The sequence below is a fragment of the Nesoenas mayeri genome (assembly GCF_963082525.1).
Source record: "Nesoenas mayeri genome assembly, chromosome: 2".
NCBI lineage: Eukaryota > Metazoa > Chordata > Aves > Columbiformes > Columbidae > Nesoenas > Nesoenas mayeri.
In genome coordinates this window covers 21906896-21931376 of record NC_137543.1, presented here as the reverse complement: position 1 = coordinate 21931376, position 24481 = coordinate 21906896, and the positions used below count along the sequence as shown (strand labels likewise).

The following is a 24481-nucleotide window of genomic DNA, read 5'->3' as shown; positions in this document are numbered from 1 at the left end:
TTCATTCAGCCCCCTTAATGTTTCAATGCAAATAAAGTGACAAGGAAAGCATGATATATGAAAAGAAACAATGACAAACTCCTTCCAATGTTTCTGAAGATTTACATGAGGAGAAAACTCGCCTCACAATAACCTACATTCTTCAAAGCTTTCAGATGAAAGTGATTTATTACAGAAAATAAGATAATTCCAGAGTGAATCATTCTGACGTTTCTTCAAAATGCCCTAGCGCAGCTGAGCTAAATCAAGAACCATTTGAACAAAATGTTAATTCAAGCTCTCCAGAACAAAACAAAAGGGATATGACTTAACAGAAGTCTCAGTAAAAGCAAAACCAAAATACCCACAATCAGTACTAAAAGAAAAATTGTTCACTCCCTTTTAAAATCACAAAGAAAAAAAAAAAATCACTGCAACAAATTAGCCTCATACAAATATGAATTTTATTTACAATTTTCCAAATTCTCAATCAAATGTAACTTCTCAGTTAAATGTGTAGCATTTCTCCTTTAAAACAAATTAAACATTGTGTTCTTTTTACATCTGCAATATGGAGTCCATAGGTACATGCTATTTGGGGCACCTAATGGAACAAAGTTAGATCACTATGTGTGTGTATAACACCGAAGGTATTCTGTGAAGACTCTTCATCAAAATGTATCCGCCTCGGGGACAAACATTTCCATAACCACTTTCTAATGACAGTTAGGAAGGTTTAAAAACCCAGTATTTTATACCAGGACATGCTGTTCACATGTATTTCAGAGTGTGTTACCATGTTCCTATAGCAATGTCGCCTGCTCTGTAAGCAACGCCACTGAAATCAGACTAAAGATTACCCCCAGATTCAGATATTATTCAATGTGAATAAAAATGGCCATTGATGACTTTTACTCAAGTATGTGTAATTATGGGCCAATCTGTACCTGAACTGGTACCAGTGTGATGTGATTTGTTCTGAAACTTGAAACCACACGGGTCATTATAATAAAATCTTTTACAACTGTATTGCACATAAGGTTCTCCTCAAAAGCACAAATCTACATAACCATGTCCTGAACTCAGAATTTACCTGCTAATTCTCATGAATAAAGTCAACCAGATGCTAAAATTGTTTGCTTTTCTCAACCCTGCGTCTGTGAAAGAAGAGAAGAGGGAGAAGATTTATACGGTTTGGAATCCATTCAGCTATTTGTTTCTTCTGCATGTGATTTGTACTTCAGAGATGAGGGTTTTTAAAAACTAAAATAAAAAGCCAGACAGACCTTGGATTGATCTTTAAAAGTACCTCCAAAACATAACAAAAATTCAATTCAATTTTGATACATATTAAAACATTTTAGTCAGTTCTGCCCGACAGCATAACACGACAGAAATGCACAAGACTTTAAACATGCTTTAAAATGACATTCAACAAAGTATTTAAAATTTAATAAATAGCATACAATCACACACAAATACATTTCATACTGGATCTTTAAGCCTACTAAAAACAGACTGGCAAAGAATAAATAAAACAGTAGTTGACATTTTTGTTTTTAAAAGGTGTAGATTCTTGTTGTCACGCTAGTAGCCACGTATTAACCTGCTTTTCACAAAATTGGAAGTTAAGAGCTTTTTTCCACTGATCTGTTTTGCTCCAACATGTAATATAATAAAAAAAATACACTAAAAGGGATTTCTTTTTGCTTTTAAAACAACTAGTCTGCAACCAAGTAGACCAGCTTTTAAATACAACGAATAAATAGGGAATTAGTAAAGCAAATTCAATTGCAACAAAAATGCAACACCCCAAGAAAAGAGCCATGGAAATATATAGCCATTGCAATATTAGACAATAATAGTACTTAAAGTGATAGTGCTTGTGCACTAAGCTCATTAGAGACCTTAATATGATTTTAGTGCAAATCCCTTGAGTCCGAACAAGCTTTACACCCTACAGTACTAGGGAAAGATCTATTACCAGTTGGAACTTAATTCTGTAGTGTATTTGTACATATTGGATATTTAAATAACTAACACATATTGTAATATCATAGGCCCTTTTTTACTTAAAATCAAAAAGACTAATGACTGGGGATTTTACATACTATTTGGCTGTACCATGTTAGATTGCAGTTTAGGAAAGTCAGTGCTATAAAAGCTTTTGCCATCAGTTTATCTAAATTTCACAAATCATTGCATTTTGTACTTCTAAGAGAAAAAGAATGCTCTTGGAGAAAGTTTCTCCTCCCTTTAAATAAGTTCACATTATGATGAAATTCAAGAATATTTAGACAAAGTGTTGTATAAACTCAAAGAAAAGTACATATTTTACATTAACAATCCTTACCAGCATTTAGTATATTAAGTTACAAGTATGTTGGCAATAAAACAACAAAGTCAATTCCTAAAGGAAAATTCTGTACAAATTCACCTGTTAATATGGGGTTAAACAGGCAGCCAACTAAGTCTTCGGCAGCCATGTTTCTGGTTTGAACTACAGTACCAGGATAAACTCAATTTGAAACTAACGGGATAACTTCAGTTTAAAGAGTAATCGGATTATACTGGATACACACATTGTGTATTCAGAGCCATTAAAACATCACTCGAATAGTTCCATAACGTCATCCAGTATAAGAAATGTTTAATCAACCACACAGGCTAAAATAGTTTCAACATAATGCTGTCCTGGATTTTTTTAAAACTAAAACCTAGTTTTAACTGTGAAGTACAAAACAATGACAGATATTGCTCCAACTTGTACACAATCTTTCCTAAACAATCCGTACCTAGCAGAGTAATAATGCCTCATCGTCACTAGTTTCATTTTTCACTGTTGCTTCTAAGCAAGTGTCAGGTATCTGGGCAGTGTGTACGATGCCACAGCTCTCACAGGGGCCATCTCGACTGCACGACCTTACACCGTGATGTGTTGCATTGTAAGGCTGTCTAAGCCCTGGTCCTTGATCTGAGCTGAGATCAAGTAGAGGTCTTGAACAGTCATTCGTGTCAAAGTCTGATGCTACATCAGAGACTGGAATTAACATTTCAACATCATCATCCTCTTCTCTTCCACTTACCCCGTTATCAAGCTGTCTCAAAGGACTTTGGTTCTGATTCACTGAGCTTGATCTCCCTAAAGTAAAGCGTACCCAGCGTAAGCCTTGAGTCATGCGACTTAGCGCACTAGAGAGCTGGTGACGTGCGGGACTTGTGCTTGGGGGCTCTACAGTCGTCACCTCTCTGCCACCATCCCTGGTACCGCTACCGCCGCTCTGCCCAGAGGAACTCCCACACGCGCCCACCGGTGCTTCTACTGCTGTTGCAGGTGGGACTTTCTGGGGCAAGGTGGCAGCAACACCACCGACTGCTCCTGCTGTGTCTCTTCTTTCGTTTTCTGTGTCTGTATCATCAGATTCAACTGAAAACAGACTTCTGTGAGTATTATTTCTTTCTGCTTCTCTACTAGTACTTTGGCTGGCAACATCATCTCCATCCGCTGAGACCAAAGCCAATGATCCAGAATGACGTGACCTTGCAAAATTGAAAATTCGATTCCAAATGTTACTTGATCTGCCAGCAATAGGAAGCCTGATCGAGGTAAATCCAAGCTGAGATCGTACTGCCAGTCTCAAGTTCTCCAGAACTGAAGCCTAAATAAGAAAACAAGCAACAATCAAGTGTTGACAGGACGTTGACACTGTTCTAACAGAAGAAGAATGACAAGTAATGTGAAAAATGGCATACAATCACAAAGTTAAATGTAAAGTCTTTAACTACCGAAAACAATTAATCAGAAATGTGTATGGATGAAAAGGAGTAATAAAAGAGCAATGAAGTACATAAAGTATGCTTCTGTCCAAATCAGGGACCTCTAAATAAACAAGTGAACTTTAATCTGTATATGGAACACTGACTACAGAAAAGTAGACCCACAGACTCGGTGCAGAAGGTATAGTACAGCAGGTATGCAAGATCTACTACACACAATCTTACTAAGCAGATAAAGTAGTCATTGTGGATTTTAAAATACAGTACACAGAAACATGCCTCAAAAAGTTTGGGATTTAAAAATGAAATCTTCCAGGAAGATACAACAGAGATGACCTTTCCTTATCCACTACCATGGGGCTGCCTCGATTAGAGACTAAATTAAATATTCCCTCTAGCAGAGGCTTGTAGTTAGATTTTTTTTCCCCCCCCATTCTGGCATAATCAGTTAATTCCAATTTCAAAATGTTTTAATACTTTTAATACAAAATGCTTTAATTATCCTATGTATTCCAAACCATGCATTTCCCAAATTCAGTATGCATTTTCTAGTCATTCAGCTATAGAACAATGCATACCTGAATATTTCCGCTTAAAACCTTGCATAACTTTTAATTGGTAAAACAAAAATATTAACACCTTTGATTTGGGACTCCTTTCCTCAAACTTACAGAAAACAGTACCTCAGCTATAAAGATCAATTCTCAAATACCAGGGCAGAAGAGCTGCCAGATGCCCATGATTCTGAAAATATTCACTGATGTGTTTAATTACAGGATAAAATCTATATCCACAAAAATACAGATTAGTCTTCAGAATAGCCCTTTCTTCCAATGAAACATTTAGCGCACACGCATATATTCCACTTAGTTTACAAACACTGAACTTCAGTGTGTTCATGCTGTCACCTTCTGCTCCCTTCCACAATCCTGCAGATGCTACCGGACGCCCACAGCACAGTATCCAAACACAACATGTGCCGCCTAGCTCTTCCAATAGTTCACAGAATGAACTTTAGCTCATAGCTTATAGCTACTCAAGTTTTCAAGGCCACAAGTCGTATCTGAAATAATTGTCTTCATAATGGGAATTTACTAACACTCTTTCATTGTTCAAAACTATTGTACATGCATTGGTATTTTTATGGAGTGTGAAACCACAGTTACATAGAAACTACCCTTTGTTATGTGCTGCTACAAAAGATTGCCACTTTCAGTAAGTCTTTCAAATTCCACTATATTTTTGTTCTGAAAAATAATTTAAAATACATGCAAAGAACACTGAGTGGTTAATTCAATTTAAGTGAAACAGAAAATAAAAGAAAATGTCAGTAATTGCACAGCTTTTTAGAAACTCTGGCATCAATTTCTCACTGTGGCCACTACATGTCTGGGTTTTCAGAACTGTCCTCTCTATCACGAGAATGCATTTTAGTAAAACCCAAGACCTTTAGGCCACCTTTATGGGGTTTCCTGATAAAAACCAGGTCTGAGCAAGCTAAGTTTGTCTGAAAAATCATAATGGTACCTAAACGTTCTAATGCACAGCAAACCTGAAGTTTCCTATACAGGGTAGGGATGTGAAGGAAACACTGGTTTGTTCCAGGCTACCTGTACCCAAGGACTTGCACATCTGGGCATGACAACTGCACTGTCTTGCCAGACTTTCTTGAGCTAACTCTACCTCAGGAGGCCTGTGAGTGCAGCTACATTGCAAACTGGTGAAGCTTAATTTCAGAAAAGACGACAGCAAGCCAAATTTGTAAAAGTAGAGAACTCATTTTTAAATGGAAACATACAGATCTTTATTATAACCATCATAACCCATCCAACAAGAAGGAGGGATTCTACAGTGTTCATTGCACGTATTCATTAATAACCTCATTAGTAAGCTTAGTGCTAGTTCAGCTACTGAAATATCTTCACGATGTTTTCTTTCCAATATATTTTCAAAGTCCCTTATGCAAATTGCAAATTATTTTCCTCTTTTCCTCTTCAAAATCCTTTGTGATAGATCACAGTTGCTGCTTGTGAAGGTGTATGTGTGAAAGAATAAGTGAAATCTATGGTAGAATCAATGTAATGAAACCAGTTATGCTCAAATTAAAAAAAAAAAACAAAACAATTCCCCTTCTTATGGTCTTATAACTATTTTGCTTACATGCTCAGCAATAATAGCTAACTTTGCTTTATTAACTACAATACAATACAAGTTACTGTCAACTCTAATACAGCAGCACAACAGGAGTCTTAGACAGACTTTTCTTTCACAAAAGAGCATTATAACTAAAAGCCATTTTTTAAAATGAAAAAGTTGTTTTGATAGAAATTCATCAACAAAGTAAGAACTGTACTACTGATCCATGTGAGCATCAAGACGGCTAGACACCATCAACTCCCATGTACTAGCTTTTACTTTGTTAGTCATTCCTGTTAATTTTATATGATGTTGCAGCCTTGCCTTTTCCATTGTTTCTTCTATGCATAATGGGCATGATTGTACCTAAACACATTTGCACAGTGGATACGAACTACCATATTGCATTAGTAGTCTAAATTCTTCTTTCTCTAATTTTAAGGTGCTATCCTGCAATCTTATCTTACACCATATCATCAATACAGAACATACAACTAGATCTACTGATCTATTACTTTTCATGCAAGTGAGATTCTATAGTGTATGTTACTGGCATTCATTGATAAGAAAAAAAGCCTGCTAAGAAAACTGTGTGGTACTACTGTACCATCACTTTGTCCAATGGCTAATCCTTAGTATATTAGTACTGTCCTGAAGGGAAGAAAACCAAATGCTATAGAACAAAACAATGCACATGAAAGTTAAAATATCTTTCTTTTAGCGTCCTTAAAAGTTAAGTGGTGTGCCTGCTCTTTTGGAATCTTACCTGATTTGGTGAGCAAACAGGAAAATCTTCAACTGGTGGAATTAAACCCTGGGCAATTAACTGTCCATATGATGGAGGAGCTTCTCTTCTTAAGAGTTCAGCCTCAACTCTTGACAAATGAGTTTCAAATGATCTTTCAAAGAGAAAAGAAATTTCATCATACATAAGACTATGATGTGTATACATACATATTTAAGAGTAAAACTACATCAGACCATTATAATCTGAAAGAACAGATTTTAGCAGTTTAAGTTCTACTAATTTAATTGACAAAGAATACACAAGTCTCTGCAGTTATTCCTATGGGTCTGTCCAGCTGAGACAAGAACAAAACCAACCCAACAGTAAGTTCCTGAAAAAAAGCATGGGCTAAATATAAAAAGCACCAAGAGATACGCTTATATTATTTTACAAAAATTGAAGAATGTGTAATCCTGGTATGAGACAGTCTACAATAGAAGAAATATGCTGTTAAATACAGAACTGAGATATTTAATTGCAGAAATGCAGCTTTTCTACTTTCCTTTTGGTAACAACAACTGAATGCTTAACACTCAATAGTTAAGTAATCAGAATATTTCTTTCTCCTTTTACTGTCAAAGAAGGAACAACACCTTTAGAAGTCACACGCAAAAATAATTTTATGCCAATAAAAATGTTTCGAGTATAACAAGAAGATATATGAAGATATTTTAAAAATTAAACTTCAAGGCCATCTGTTGTTCTTACCTTCGCTCAAACATCCTGAGTGAGTACAATTTACAAGTACATCCCAGTGCAATGACAAGCAGCAGCCCACAAATAAGACTCCCAATGACAGCTGCAGTTATTACTCTAGTGGGCACAATGACCGGGCAATTCTCTTCATCACTGCCATCACCACAGTCATCCTGCGAATCACAAACCCAGCTCTCAAACACACAGCGGTTATTTTTACAATGAAAATTTCCTGGCTGACAGAAGAAACAATTTTTTTCATCCGAGCCATTAGGGCAATGGTTCTGGTAGTTGCAGCGATCTGAACGAGGGTAGCAAACACCATTTCGAGAGCAGGGAAACTCATCTCTTTGGCACATGGTGCAGTTGGTTTCATCCCTTCCATTTGGGCAGTGCCAGTAGCCATCACAGCGTTGCTGCTCTGTGTAGCAACCCCAATTTCCACCGCATGGGATTTCCCAGGGCAAACAGAAGCCATCTACTTGATAGGTGGCATTGAATCCTCTGGCAGCATTCACTTTGTCAGCACAAAAATGGACTCTTATCTGTCCCGAGGATGAAACAACTGTGAGGGGAGCATGGGAGTCAAATGCTGTTAGTACGCGCAACAGCCTCCGTGGATTCTCCTCCAATCCATCATATATTTTGACATAGTCTCCAAAACCTGTACCATCGAGTTTAAAATCCGTGAATCGCAAAATTACTTTGCGATGGTCACCGGTGTCTATTAGCCAGGTGCAGTTGCTTCCAGGTGGATAGAAGTCGGGATAGTTGGGAGAACTGAAAGTACCATAAAAGTATTTTAACCACTGCCCACATGTTGGCACCTCACAGTCTATTTCGTCTCCTAGGTTAAGACAATCAATGTTGCCATCACATTTTAAAGATTCTGGAAGGCAAGTATAAAGCTTGGTGAAACGAGAAAGACACTGGAACTGCTTGTCCCCACAAGGTGGAAAGGAAGGAGCTGGCGGAGGATTAGCTTTGGCGCAGATTTCTTCATCGGAGTTGTCTCCGCATTCATCCATATTATTACATTTCCAGCTTTCTGGAATACACTTCCCATTAGCACAATGAAACTGGTCACAATCACAACTTGGTTCATCAGATTTCCCTGAAATATAAAAAAAAGAGAAATTATAAAAATATTATCTGTTTAAAGTATAGCACTTTATGGTTTGCACTATTTATTTGCTCTACCAGTTAGTTCAGAATGGCAAAACAACTATTTAAAGTCTCTGTAACTAATAAATTTCAGTAAGTTTCAAGATAAAACAGTTTTTTCAAGTTGGAATTCTGCCAGCACATCAGCACGAGCCTCATCCTTAGCTGCTTTCAGCCAAATAACTTTAACCCAAGCAAGAAAACAGCATTCTTTTACAGTGACTTAAAAATCTGGCTAAGGTGCTAAAAATAAGTCCGAAAAATACTGTGTCTCTCCTCTGTCACTTGAAATACAGAAATATTTTGTCCTGCAGTACTAGTTAGCTCCTCAAATTCTTTCCTGTAAAAGCAGTCAGGCTTCTCTCCTGTGTTTGTAGGTTCCTGCTTTTACCAAAGGATCTATGGCAAGAGAGAACCTGACAGCTGCATATCACCCATTGCCACTAACCAAAGAGAAACTTCTGACCTCTTCCCCCTGCTCTGGCCTCACCCCAGGCTACTACCACACTAATAAGATCAAGAATATTTTTTTCAGGCCTTCATTTGTTAAAGTTCCCATCACGTTAAACACAGAAGTGCACCTGGGAAACAAGCTATTTCAGCTCTACAGCAACTTAGCTGAGTCAAATACCGCTGTATCATTTAAAAATAATTGCAATTTCTAAAAACCAAGCTACAGACTGTAAAATTGGCCATAAAACAAACTGCCATGGTCAATCCTCCAAAAAACTTCCAAAAAAATCTGCAATGCAGATGGTTCTACACAGCAGTAGTTTTGGAAATAAATGAGACAAATACATACTAAATCTAAATACTGTCATACTTACAGTTTTCAAAAAGAAAAAAAGAAAGACAGTATGATGCGCTTACTGTAATACAAACTTTCCCAGGAGAAACAGTTTCTATCTTGTTTTACAAGAGAACAATTCAGATTGGAAGTGATCTCTGGATCAAACCGTCTGCTCAAAGCAAGGCTAACCAAAGTTTGATTGGGTTGTTCAGGGCCTTGTACAATCAAGTATTTTCAAAGTTCCAACGCTTAACAACACAAAGTGGTTAAGGTCCTCATATCTAGTCTGAATTTCCCTTGCTGCAACAAATCTGCTTTGATAGGTCAAGTCATATCACAGTTCTGTTCTCCTTTTTATTATTTTAATATCTTAACATTAAAAAGAAAAGCTCTACCTTGAAATTATTTTTCAAAAAACATGCAACAATATCAGCATTTGAAAAAACTGGCAATTGCTAAGGAAAGGCTTTTTTAAAACAAATGCAGGAAAAACATGAAACCAACAAGAGTGGTAAATGTTGCAAGTACTGCTGAAGAGTGTTTAAGTCAATAAATTCACTGACAGAGAATAAAAGGAAAATAAAAGTAAAAGTGCTGTCAGTGATTGAAAATGTTTATTTTGTTAAAAAAACACAAGAACAAATCTAGTATAAGTTATATGATCTTGTTCTATTACATATATATATGTATGTATGTATTTTGTATATGCACAGGCACACACACACATCATTCATAACACTAGGGTGGCAAATAATGAGTATAGATTTTGGCAGATTTTGTCCTGCCTAAATTGAATGACTGTGTGCCATAAGTGGAGGGGTAATATAGTAGAATGTGCATAGGAAGAGTCATTGTACTTGTTCCAGTATTGATTATACCCTAGCTCAATGCTTTTACTTCCCAGTTTCTGCAAGGAGGTTGGGTAGGAAGCTGTAACACGGAGCTGTAAATATTAATGGCAATCTTGTAGTAAAAAATCAGGGACTGGGTACCACTGTGTGATGCTTACAAGAAAAAAATAACCCAACAGAAAAAACTGTTTTGCTGAAAACGTTACAGCTTCCTCCAACATGGGTCACATACTGAATTGTTCCAAGATACGAGGAAGAGAGAGAAAAGGATTTTCAGAAGAACTCTGCTGAGCCTTTGCTCATTCCACACCCTTGTCTATAAGGTCCTTCCTTCTCAAAGCCCTCAGGCAGGAATGCTGCCTTCCCTCTGTGCTGTGAGGCCAGGGAGACAAGCCGGGCAGAAGTTGACACCTTACAGAGGATGTGCGTGGGCAGTTAGAAGAAACAGCAGCAGATGATGACAAATTAGACAGTGGCTTTTTCCTCCCCGTCATGTTTTTTGGTAAGACAGTAAGCAAAACACAGGTAGAAAGTTGCTCTGAAAGTTGAGCCAGCACCAAATGCAAGGCTGCATCACTTCTCCCAGGACTTGCTAAGCTACAAGGAGCTGAAGCACAGGGGAAACTTTTTTGTAAATTTGCAAACAGGCAATAAAAAGGGATGAGCTCATCTGGAAACCTCAGGTTTGTGGAAGAGCACAGAACACAGAAGAAGGGCAAATGTGGCTTAGGCTAGATGAGATCAGGGTCCCTTTTACTGAATCTCGGTGGAATAGTTTTGAAGATGGGTGGCAGTGCATAGGTGTAAGAGAGTATGAATTGTTCTAGGGAGGAGTTGAAATTAGTGCACAGAGACTTGGAGCAGGCCAGAGAGTAGAATATAGGCATATACTGAGGAAGCAAGAGAACATGAAACCATTGTGAAACAAAGAGGAATCTGAGTATTTTTGGTTATCAGGACATAGAAAAACCATTATCATGCTATTATATAAAATCCTAATATTGCTTAAGGACAGAAAAAAGTTTGGAACTAGTCTTTAACCATGACTGTCTTCGTCCTCTCTGCAACAGTTACTCAAGCAAGAATTTCCCACAAAACAGTCTCAGTAACTACCTTATATTGCATACTTGAATTATCCAAGAAAAAATTTGCGTGTACAAAACCATGCCTATATTTGGCTACAGTAATCTATCCTGTTAATAGTTTTTTAAATAACAGGGTTTTTTTGTTTGATTGTTGTTGTTTCTTTTTAATAGTGAGCATACCTTCTGGAGATGGGGAAAAATGATGCAAATGTAAAAAAAAAAAATCCCACTGTTTCTTTATTCTCTTGCCCTGTATTTATGCTTATCAGAAGTATACCCAACTATTTTAACAATTAACTTTATTCTGATGAAAAAATTTAAAATCTTAAGCTGTGTTAAAAAACCTCCCAAGTTGCCTACAATGAACAGCGAACTCCTCCCACCTCCAAATCATTCACTCTGCTTATTACTGTGAACACTAATTCCTGCTTTGAATAGTTGTTGTACTTAAGATCAAAATAATCTAGACGCTATATACTTCCACTAAACCTTGAATCAACTATAGGAAATGCATATACTGTACCCTGGTAGATGGAAGTAGCTCTTGAAAAAGAAAACAAAAAATAAAACCATAAAACAGAACTGGGTATCACTTGAAACATACCAGCAAAGTAGGCTAATCTGAAGCCTTTTCTGGAGATGCTGTCATCAGAATGAAATCTGATCCAAACATGATCCTGTGAAGAGATGTATGGTGATGGAATGGAGGAGCCGCATGCTCTGTAACCTTCCATGTTCTTGTAGCTTCCAATTGTTAACCAGTCTGAGCTGCATCGTCGTGATCCCTGAACATCGAAGTCTTGAAAGCTGGGAGGGAGGGAGACAAAAAAACAAAACAAGACAAAAACACACACACACACACAAAAAAGAAAGAAAGATGTCAAAATTGCTACTGAATTGGATATTACACAACCAAGCTGGTTAATTGCTACATATAAAAGTGGAAATTAGCTGTAAGTTCTTTTCTGATCAGAAATAGAGTGGCCTCTCTACCCATGTAAGAATAGTATTTAACCTTGTAGTGATGGTACTTTTATTAGGACAGCAAGAATCCATTCCATTGACCAAAATATTGCATCCAGTACTTAAAGAAGCTCAGTTTTTCTATTAAAAACAAACAAACAAACAAAAAATCAAACTGTAATATTAAAAAAATATAAATAATTAAATAATTCTGTTAACGAAATTGTCTTTATGTGTCTCACTTAATTATTTTCATATACTACTAAGTTGTTTTATTTAACCCAAACATTATCAGAACTTTAGCTAATGCTACACTTAGCCAACAATATGACTTCACATTATAAATACAGGTAAATTGTTCAAAACCATGATTTCAGGTGAGATTTGTGCCCAGTTGCACTACTTGGTTACCTACTGGGTATGTTACAGCATGAGAACAGCTATATCAAGACACACTGTCACGGTAATGAAGTGCAAAGGGAAGACAGTCTGGGCAAAACAGGTCAGTGCAGACAACACAGCAGTAAACCAGAAATGAGATGTGAAACGCATACGAGAATGGAGGAAAACCATGTGAGAGAACAAGAAACCAGTTTCATGAAAAATAAATTGTATTAAAAAGTTTAGAAAGCTTTCTAGTAGATGAACAGCTCTACTTACTTTACATTGCATTTATGCTAATTTAATATTTAGTAGAAAGACTGTTTACACTACAAAGCAGTACTTTAGAAGACTAACTGATGTCAAAGCAAATACTTCATATTGAAGATCTGCTTCTTAGGTCAGCAGGTCTGTACTGGAAATTGAAGTAAATCTGCAGCTAATGCAGTTCCAGAATCAGCCTGTGAAGCAATACTAATTTGTATCTTGTTGCTAAAACAAGCCTGGATTTCCCTTGTGGCAGTAATGGGCAATGAACTGGTGAGAACTTGAACATCTGATACTACCTTTTTACGTTACTTCTTTAAAACAGTTAAAAGGTACGTGAAACTGTGAGGAGTTTCCTGCGCCAAAAGTCCAAAACAGCAATGATATCTATTGTTTTACTATTTACACCCTGTCACTTCTAAGCACACTGTGAGACTACATATCAATGAAGCATTTAAGAACTTCCCCTATTGATTTTTAATGCAAAATTCTTATATTTCAAGGACATTACAAAGAAATCAAATATATGAGCACATAGAAACTTTTTCTAGTCAGCAACTCTCCACATGAAAACAAATGTGATGTGGATCTGTAAGAGCAAATCAGACAAAAGGAAAGGCAAAAACCAGACAAAACAGAAATCCTGCATTTACAGGAAGGAAAAGAAAACCTGCAGTTAAAAATGTCAACAACTGGCAGTTAAAAATGTCTAGTCAGTGCTTCTTCAATCCATGTGGTTAATACAGGAGCACTGTTACCTTATAGTAATGATCTCCCCCGGCTTTGCACGGATGTACCAGCTACAGTTGATTCGGGCAGGATACTCAGAGGGCCACCCCGGACTTGTGATTGTCCCGCTTGGTGATCGAATTTGTTCTGGAATATCTCCGCAAGCTAAAAAAACCATATATATTGAAAGCAACCTGATTAATGTCATTTTTTTAAAAAGCCAGTAAGACAAAAATCAATCAAACCTTATTAGGGAAAATATCACACTGAGTTAGATGAGGTAGCAAGAAAAACAATGTCTAAAGGAGCTTGTAATGGACACAGGTCACCACACGTCAGCCAAAATATATTTTCCAGTGTTGACAGTACAGAAGTTTATACTAATGGCAATTAGCACTACAGATTAAAAGAGATTACTCTACACAGACTTTGACTATTTATTAGTAATGTGAAAGATCTCGTATTTCTTAATTTTATTTTTAGCCTTCACAAAGACTCAATTCGATTTAACTATGCATTTACACCTTCTACTGACAAATGCATTAGAATGTGAAAAATAAACTAAAGCAAAATAATCAAGTAGTTGAAATTTCCTGTCTTAAGAAAACCCAGTGCCTGGCCATCATTTCAATCCCCTCTTCCAGCCCTTGGCATGGAAATGATCATCATATGCATTATTCCAATGCTTGGAAAGCAAAGAGCACTTACTGCAGCACATTTCATTTAAAGATATTAAAAGTCAGGTTTACAAGAGATTATTCTTAAGAGGAACTTGCATAACTGTATTTCTGATAATGGAATAGAAAGCTTGTATTTATAGGACTAATTCTATGCAACTGAAGTAACTCAGTCATTTGTATTCTTACTTTATTACAGGTGCAGCTTTTTTATTGGCCCTAACTCTGTTGTTCCTTTCACTGGAGTGTTCCCAGCTCTGCTGATTTTATTTCAAGTAATGTACTTATTAGTTTTGCAGGTTTGTTTCACTGTTGTTTTATTTTCCTCCCTTAGCAGCCTTATATTCAACACCTGTCATATAATATTCACAATCTTCACATAATTAGAAAGGCCAGAATACTCTCGCTACAGAGCCTGAAACTGAGGAAGTTTCAGAGGTCAGAAAGGACATGAAAAATAATTGTCCTGTGCTCTTATTTCAGTGTTTCCTCCCTGCTAGTCCAAAACTCGTGAGCTCTCAAAGTTTACTAATAGCATAATCAGTTACACACAGCAGTTTAAACACAACAACTATTACAAATGAGAAGGCATTTTCATTATTGTCTGGTGATCAAAAGCTTTTAGAATTTTAAAATTTTGAATATGTATTTGATCAAAATAAGAAATCAGAATTGATGCAGTGAATAAACAGGATGAAGAATGAACTGCATTTGTAATATAGCAAAAGTTGTTTGTAACAATGTAATTTGTAAACAGGTTATTTTTTTCTATTTTTACCCGCAATCAAGCTTTTAAGATCATTTTTCAAGACAACAGGGACCTGAAACTACTGACTCTCTCCAATACAATAAAAAGCTATAACCTTAAGTGAAAAATACTTCTGTATGGCATAACGCATTTCTAAAAATAGGTTTAAAAGTATTAAAAGACAAAAATGTTGGCATATGCCTGCATCTTCTACATTAGCTTATGGATATCTAGAAACAAAAATAAAACTCAGTAAATTTACTGTTTTCACATAGAGCTTTAAGAAAACATTGCTTTAAAGAGTTTTTCACATGTTTCTTATTAGAACTGCACAGGTAAGTGCTAACATACATTGGCTACAGAATGTAGGACCTGTAGGAGGAAAATTCTCAAAATACAGAAAGATATTATTTGATCTGAATATTCAATCAATTATTCCCTGGAAACTGTCACCTTTTAATTTTGAGCAAACCCTATAGGTGGTGCTCTAACACCATGATATTTTGGAATACTGCTCCTGTGTGAATGAGCTGGATACAGTTCACATCTGTTGAGACAAGAAAAGGAAGGACTGGAAAGAAAAACTGGTTATTTGCAATTAAATATTGAAGTAGAATAGCATTTTTAATAGGTACGAAACAAAAAACATACACAAAAAAGTAGAAGTATGCGTAAAACAAGTGTACCAATCTAGCAGATACTGGCAAGCAATTCCATGTACTACTTGGTTACTACTGAAATAAAGTTCAGCTTAAAATAAGTTGCCTTCAGGTGAAATTTATAATATTACAACATTTATCTGGTTTTAGGTATTTACAAACTGACATACAAGATTTTATCACTGAAAATTTCAAGGAAGCTTTTACATTTGCCTGACAAATAAAAACTTTACACTAAAAGATAAAAATAGTCCATTCGACATATGTTCATTCAGTTTTACAAAGCTCACCTCCAAAAACTTAAGCATGCTATAAATACATGTGCACCCTGTGTCTGTTGAATAGGAACCTCCAAACACGGTAATTTACTATGCAACTAGATGTGCAATTTCCTATGCAGGCGCAGCGCACCCTGACCACTATCACACCATCTACTCAGCTCGACCCTGCAGCAGTACAAGCAGGAACTTTTGCTTGTTAAATGAGTTCGGAAGAAATTCCACATGGAAAGCCTGTATAACCAAGGCAGTATTTTTTACTATAAGTGAAACTTCTGGTTTTACTCAAATTCAGTTCTTCCAGCTTATGTCTGCAATACCATCAATATCGCTATATTTTTTTATATTCTTTTACTTGAGATGTTTTTTTCTCTGTTTCCACTAAAGCTAGCACTATGGAGCTCAGGGCAAAGTGTCACCATTTCCAGCACCTTTCAATATGGGAAGAAAGAAGCAGATTAAGGAGGGCTTGAGGAGGCAAGAATGATCACAGACAGGGTGGAGTGAACAATACTGTATTTCTGCTCCAGAAGAGAGAAAAATCGAACTGAAGAAAGTGTGCATATGACAGAGTGGGGGTTCAAACAATAAAAGGGAACTTCCTTGAAAAGGGATATACAGCCTCCTGAACTTCAGGTTCTTGCATACTTGGTGCGCATTCATACACTGAAATCTCTTATTCAGGAGACAACAGAAATCTCCCATTTGCTTAAAAAGCATATAAAGGTCAAGGTCAACTGTACAGAAGCTGCACTTCAGAAGTACTGTCATTTTGAAAGACAACAATTTCTCAGAAAGATTTTTAAAATCAAGGATAAACTTCTGAAATAAAACAGTTTTAAAGGGAATCTACTTTACAAAGATAATACCAAGCCTTTTAAATCAATTCCTCATCCTCTGCTTAACTGGGACGTTCTTCTAAAGCTTTTAAGAATATAACATAACATGGATTTTCTTTGTATGTTTCTAAACATGGACAATGCAAGTAATATCAAGAAGGGCATGGGAATTAAAAAAACCCCACAATTCAAGTGAGAGTGCATAAACCAGACATGTATGAATAGAGGCAAACATCTTTTCACGATGTTGTGGAGAATTTGCACTTCTAATATCAATTGCTAGTGGCCCTGCAGGCAGTTGCCATATAGATCAACAATATCGATAGCAACTTAAAATTAAAGGAAAACTGACTAGGTTTAGAATAATTTATTAAAGTATTAAAATACATAAGAAAACAGAAGAATGAAAATTAGAGGAGTCAGAAAAAGGAGAGGATTGTGTAACTGAGGCAGAAGTACAAAATAAATGAGAAGCAAATATACATAGGGATGCATGGCCAAGATGGTTTCCAATCTCATGCTGGTGGCTCTAAGGTTTTTGGGTGGGAATAACTCCCTCCTGCACAACCACACATGGGTGTTGTCTCTGCCTACATGCCTCTCAATTCCTCTATATTCTTTGGCACAATTCTGCTCATTCGTTTCCTGTTTTAAACTCTTTCCTTTGTGAGCCTTTATCTTACTAACAATCTATTTGCATTTCTGTTTTCTTTCTTTGGCATAACTCTGTTCAGTAGATTGCAATATTGTAATTAGGACTGAAGATGTTTCACAGACTGAAGTGCAAAATAATGGTCAAAAAGTCCTGCTGAGCGGATAAGCTGTGCACATGGTTTTCTGGTGTATATGGATTTCCTTGTAGACCTTCTAAAAACACATACAAGAGTTTTCCTTATTCCCTTCTTCCTGAAACTTGGTTCACCACCCCACACTACAGAAAACGACCGTAAACTACTTACAGGATGTTGACTGGTAAACAGAAGAGAGACGATGACATTTTTACAGTACCAAAGTTGGTTGTATTAATAACAAGAAAATTATTAAGAAGCCTATGCAAAAATTCTCTAGCAAGATCTAGAGAAGTAAAGTACCTGTAGTAACAGTGAACAACATGTCAAGGAAAAAAGTCACTTCAGAAAAGCAGGGAGAGGGAGATTAGGGATTTATCTTCACAGTAATGCCAGGAGATCACTTGAAAAGATAAAAGAATTAGCTTTCAATGTGAACCACAAGATGATAAGGTATGCATTATATTGGACATGGTAAGGACACGAATACAGCTGGATAAATGATCTGAAGGTGTTTAAAACAGCTTAGAGTAAAAAGAGAATAATGTTGCGATAAAGTCTAAACCATGAATAGTGAGGATAATTATTGCATTTGTAAATCTCAGGAGCCACTGAAAGTTTTATTTGGAGAACTACGGGGGAAGAAGGCATAGGAATCTGTGCCTACGGGTCAAACTAAAAAGCTTTAATTTAAAATGCTCTTTGCTCTGTAATACAGAGAAAAAAATCTGTAAAAAGGAACTTTTTTCTTTTTTTTTTTTTTAAAATTGCTGTGAACAACTGCTTTAACCAGTATAGAAGTTCTTTAAAACAGGGGTGGGGGAAAGTGGTTTTGCAGTTGTGACAATTATGGTGCGACATACCCCAAAGACAGACCTGAAAATATTTCTCAATTTTTCAGATTTTAAAGGCATAAACACTTGTTCTCTAGTGATAGCTTATAGGCAAGAGACAACATTCCATTATCGCTATTGGTAGAAAAAGCATGCTCATATATTAGAGATGTACCTGCAACTTGGCAGATATAATGCACAGCAGAAGAATAAATACCAAAGACCACAGAGGTCTGTGCTATTAAAACATAATTTAGTAAGGTAGGTCATGTAGCCTTACAGCAGCAGCATGACAGGAAATCTACCATCAAGACAATCATTTTATTTTAAATCCCTTCCCAGTAACAACTGTCCAAGAAAATCACGTCGTTGGTTTCAGCACCAAGTTAAAGTTGGATTTAGAAAGATTAAAGGCCAGATGTCTTTGGTTCTATTTTACAGAAACTCTTCTTAAAATTGTTCTGATAGATATAAAGCTGTCCAGGTATGCTTGATAAAAATATATACTCTGCAAGTTCAAAAACATGTTCGGGAGACACAAATTCTTTCAAAGGAACTCAGAAATCATCTAGGTCCATCTCCATCTTTTATACTTGGCCATACACCTAAAATTTAAGACATACATGCAAAGAGCTGTATGTGAGGAAAATGTCACTGGGTCTGCCTACACGCTTTCTTCAGATTTTTCAATAACAGACCACTCCCATTCCCATTATCTCAAAATTCTCCAGTGAAGAATTTTCACTTTAAATTAAGATAAAAGCTTTAAGAGTATATTTATTTTTCCCCAGCTGGAAAACTGTTTTAGAACACGAGACCACCAGAAATCCTTTTACACACACACACACATATATATATGTATGTATGTATATGTATATATATGTATATATGTATACTTATATTTATATATATTTTATTTTATTTTTTTTTTTTTTTTTAATATATACTTTTAAATGGAACCCTCACTGGATCTTTCATCTCAGTAGTTAAAGGTCTGTCTACCAGCTGCTGTTATTTTGTGTACAAAGTACATTGTGTTCTCTTCTCCTTGGCACCGTGTATTCAAGCATGCTGGCCAAAGTTCTGCAAGCAGAGTCAAAAATTCCATTCACCTCCTGCCCAGCAGATGCTTTTCTGACTGTATTGCGACCTGTGACATGACTGTTGGAGCAACCAAAGGGGTGAAGGGTTGCTAAAACGTATGTTAAAACAGATCCAGAAAGCTGCAGAGCTAGATTTTAGGTCGTCTGTGTATTTCGTACAATCCAACTCCAGCAACAACTGTTGCAGGAGTGGCAAGTACCAGTGTCATTATTTATAATTAGCAGTGTGCCATAATATACCACGTATGATGATACTTGGTGTGTTACTACTGTTGAAAAGCAACAACATCCTTCATTAAGCTGCACAAGAACAGGTAGCAAGGATCTATAATTAGACTTTGACAGTCTTTGAATAGGAAACAGTGGAAGGGAGAAAAGTGGTTATACAGTGTAACAGAGACCATCCACTGACTGCACATTTATCCAAAAACCTAACTGCATGCACAATTTGCAACATGATGTTTGAAGCTATCCTGTGAGGACAACTACAGTGAGATGTGCAAGCTGTTGTCAAAAAGGATGAGTTTGCATTTTGACTTATTTTACAAGAAGAGCATGAAAATCAGTTTGATTTCCAGGGATTAGTGGCAGCTTCCCTATTAAAATAATCAGGCTTGTATTCTGCCCACTGAAGAAGTGTGTCTCCCTATTCCACACACACTCTGAGTATCTGTATTACAGATGTGTAAAACACAAAGAACAGCTTAGCTGGCACTGCTTAACATCTGAAGAACAAAGATCAGACACTGGTATCGCCGAACGCCTCACTGGACAGCCAGCCACTTTGCTAAGGCAGAAGAGGCCCAACCGCGGCTGCTGCTCAGAGGAGGCTGAAGGACTCACTGGAAGGGAACACTGCAACCTTTAAGCAACTTGTGCTGCTTTTATGCCCCATGTTCTCCCAGCATCTCATCAGTTTCTCAGTTTCACAAGTTCTAAAATTCTTTTTTTTCCTTGTATTAAGGAAACTGTGCAGTCGAGTGTACAGCAGTTTCAGTTACTGCTTCAATCTAATCAGGTGAAACACCTAACTCCTGGATTTATATTATTTGATAGTAGCAGTGTCCAAAATTACATTTCAATAAATTTCATTTCAGAAAAAAACTTTACTGTGGAAAGAAAATATCAATTCAACTTAAACCAACTTTTCTCTTAGTTCAATGTTTGTATGGAAAAATAATTAAGCAGTCCACTTAGAAAGGCATAATCTGTTCATGAGCATGCAGGTATCAATTTTATCTTATGAGAATTTTTCCATGTTCCAGTTGCTTCATTCCTTATTACATGCTGCAAAAGGCAGTAATAATTTTTATAGCCAAATATCTCTTCATAAGATACCAGGTGGCTTTCAATATTTACTATTTAAGTCATGCATGAAATTTAAACATTACAAAAAATGACTTACCCGTTGACACTCCTGAAATATGCACATTTTCAGAATGTTCTGCAAGAGCACCATTTCCTAAAATTAAACATAATGAATAAGCTAATTTCCAAGATAAAATTTGTAAAAATTCTTGAGATACCCTTTTACAGAACAGAAAGAACAAAGCTGAAATAATTTTAATTAATATTAAACATTAAAGGTCCTACATTCATTTTACGATAAAACTTAAGAGAAAAGACTAGCGGAAAAGTTACTATAAAGTGAAAATAAACAAGCCTCATTAGCGTACTAGGAAAAATTAAATATGCTAGAAAGTTAAGGAACAAGAGACTGATAGTAGTAAAGAGTTTGGAGAATCTTCAGGTATTTTAGATGGTAGCTTTTGCATCAAATGTTATTTTCTTTTCAAGAAAGGCTTATTTCAATGCATCTTCCCCATTTCCTCCCATATCAAGATTTATAAGTGAATGGTGTACAAATAAACACACCCAGGGAAAGATATCCATCTACTCCATAATGAATTGTAGCCTATTCCTTTTATCCAAAAAGACATCTCAGGTATAGCCAGGAATTAGCTACCTTCAAGACTAACTCCCCAGCGATGTTCATTAAAACTAACTATACTTTCAAGGATGAACGATACCCATGTGGTCATCAAGAGTAATAGACAAAATGTTATTCCTCTGAATCTCCTGTTATTTTGTACTCCTCCAAGGTAAAAGAAGTCTGTTAAAGCAAATACACTGGCTGACAGGTGGCAGTCCTATTACACAATGTGGCAGATCAACTTGGATTTGTGCATGTTTCTCCCACCAAACAGCTCTCATTCCCCTCTCCTTTATTCAACATCTTTTCTTTTAGCCTTTACAACAGATTTCTAATAAAATCTTCCAGGCATTTCAGGAGAGAGCTGCTTTCATAAGTAAGCTCACAGGCAGTGAATCTAAAATGTAAAATACATCACTAAGCAAACTCTAAAACCACAACTCTCTAGTCCGTCGAAGCTTTGTAATATTGAAGGTTTGCCATGTCACACAGATTTTCACACATGTGAAATCAGTTGTTCAACCAGTACTGCAATGTAAGACTGGTATATTTGGTAACAAGAATGTTAAATACATGAAGAATATAAAAGTCATTTTATACCAAGGTTAAAGACTGTTAGAGTTGACCTTGATCATACACACCTAAGCAAGCATCTCAATGCTCCTCCACTGCAGTGAGTGCAAATAAAATGTTTCAGAAACTGCTCCCAGGGTTGACACCAAATGCACATAGTTTTTTACTTTCTAAAGACACAATAATCTTAGAAACCTGATGATCAGAATGTGTGGTAAAAGGGCAAGTTTAATTTTTATTTATTTTTTTTTTTTTTTTTACAAAAAAACCCCAAAACCCACAAAAAAAAATCCCACCCACAACTAAATTTGTGGGATCTTAAGTGATGTATTCCTCCCCCATTTTTGATGGATTAATTTCACCGCACATATTTAAGTTGCTTTGTCTCAATTTAAAGCAAAATTTCCCTCAATGTTCAAAAGACATGTATTTTAAAACAATATAAAATAACGTATCAGTGATAAACTGCTTTCCAACTAAACTATTTTCAAAAGTAAAATATACCCGTAAGTTTCAAAAAGCTGCTCTCCAAACAATTTATCCATTTTGCACGTAAACCAACATGCTGAATGTCTTCAGTAACACTGAGCTCTAAATTTACAACATAAACACCACCCTTGCTGTAAAGTGATTTTACTTGTAACTTTTTCCAGAGAAGCACATTTCTGATTGTCTTGTTTTCTATTATTTCCACCAATATAAGGAAAACATTAACACATTTCGAGACCTCTTGTGTTAAGCTAAAAATTGCTTACTGATATTTCATCTATTAAATTACAGTAGGGGTTATTCACCACTTCTGTATTTTCAAAAAGGCAGTATTAGCACATACAATTATATCTGTAGCTGTTATTGAACACTGCAAATGAACAGCATGACAAGAAAGGAATTCATAAACATTTAGAAATATGAAAAACCCCAAAATAATACATTGAAGACAGTCAGTATCTGGGCACTACACTGACACCCCAGAATCTGAACGATAGACAAGCTGACTATATGTAAAGACCAGGAAAACAAAACACTCAGAATATTGATGAAATTAGTTCTGATAAAAATACAATGATAAAACATGAAAATACTTACATAACACTAAAGAGATAGGAATAAAAACAATGTATATATTAAAAAAAGAGAAAAAACTACAAATCAGATGGGAAGCATGCTAAAATGGGAACTTACATCCAAATCCTGTACACATTGACTTATAATTAATGAGTTAAGAAAAAAACCCTTAAGTCAATATCCAAACCAGAATGCTTTAATATTTTCCATCTAAATAAATTTTATGACCTAACAATTAATCTCTCGACATAAAGTGGCTGTTTTATCGTCAAACTAACTTCAGTGATTAGTCAGAAGCACTAATCTGTGATGATGCAACCTCAACTCACATCAAAGTACCATAATATCAAAATAAGGTGGGTTTTCTAAAAAATTATTTCCTTCCCAATAATCCCTCACTACAAGAAAGATGAATCTGAGAAAACCTCTCGGATTATTACCTCCTTTTTTATTGGAAACTGTCACTGAAACAGAGTGTGTTCAGATGCCATGTGTTATTAACTGCTGACACCTTTATGAAATTTTTAGGCAATGATCTTTAAATTATTTCAACAATTATGTCACACGGTTCCATATAAACTGAATCCACTAGAATATCAATATAACAGATAGCAGATCGGCAACTTCCATTAAGATACGGGAACATAATTATCTTTGAAATTCCTGTTAGTCTATCTATTTAATACAGCAGAGTATATATATAACAAAAATCCTTAAGTCACCGGTAAATTTCCACAAATCTTGATGTTTTAAAGAAATATTTACTATTCATTCCCATATGAACCTTAAGTTTTAAACTGAACAAGGTGCCACCTAACAAAGCCTGACACAAAGTTTGCCTGTATCAGTTACAGGAGCTCGTTAACTGTATGTGGCAAAGTACAGTGCTGGAAGAGACACATCAAGAAGCTCCTGCACAAATTCATGCTGCCTGCAAGAAACAGAGGTTTGTTTTCAAACACTGACATCTTCCATCGCTTTTTGTTTCAGTGACTTCTGAAAAAAAAAAAAAAAATCACTCGTGTAACCAGGGTTATATCCATCTCCTTTTATAAAGGCTTATGACAAATGGACCACTTATTTTAAGTGATATTAAACAGAAATGTATGTCAACTTTAGTCCTGCAACTTAGGATATGGTCAGCAACTGCATTTAAATTAAATATTCAGAAGGACAAGGCTTGAGATAGTAAATGCCTTTTTTTTCCCCCTAAAAAAGAAAAATCAAAATAGAATATTTGGTAAATAGGATATATATTAAACGTCTGGTAACCTACAGGTTAAACAAAGGTATAGAAAGTACTTTTAATGGCTTTCCATTTAAGTTCCCGTGAGATTGTTGTCATCGCTGCTGTTAATATCTCTTAAGATTCCTTGACTG

The 24481-nt window shown here is 36.0% G+C and overlaps 1 protein-coding gene across 2 annotated transcripts in view; it reads right to left on the bottom strand.

The window, feature by feature from the left end:
- The window catches only part of LRP12 (LDL receptor related protein 12), a 49529-nt gene continuing 25048 nt past the window's right edge, over positions 1-24481 (bottom strand). Inside the window, exons 2-7 of one of the 2 annotated variants that reach the window (XM_080338905.1) lie at positions 20936-20992; positions 13635-13770; positions 11870-12072; positions 7388-8489; positions 6659-6791; positions 2-3638 (exon numbers count right to left, since the gene is read on the bottom strand). In XM_080338905.1, coding sequence (XP_080195031.1) covers positions 2775-3638; positions 6659-6791; positions 7388-8489; positions 11870-12072; positions 13635-13770; positions 20936-20992 — 2495 coding nt within the window. In that variant the 3' untranslated portion in view covers positions 2-2774. Of the gene's footprint in view, positions 3639-6658; positions 6792-7387; positions 8490-11869; positions 12073-13634; positions 13771-20935; positions 20993-24481 lie in introns of both variants that reach the window. The other variant, XM_080338906.1, reaches the window with a different exon arrangement.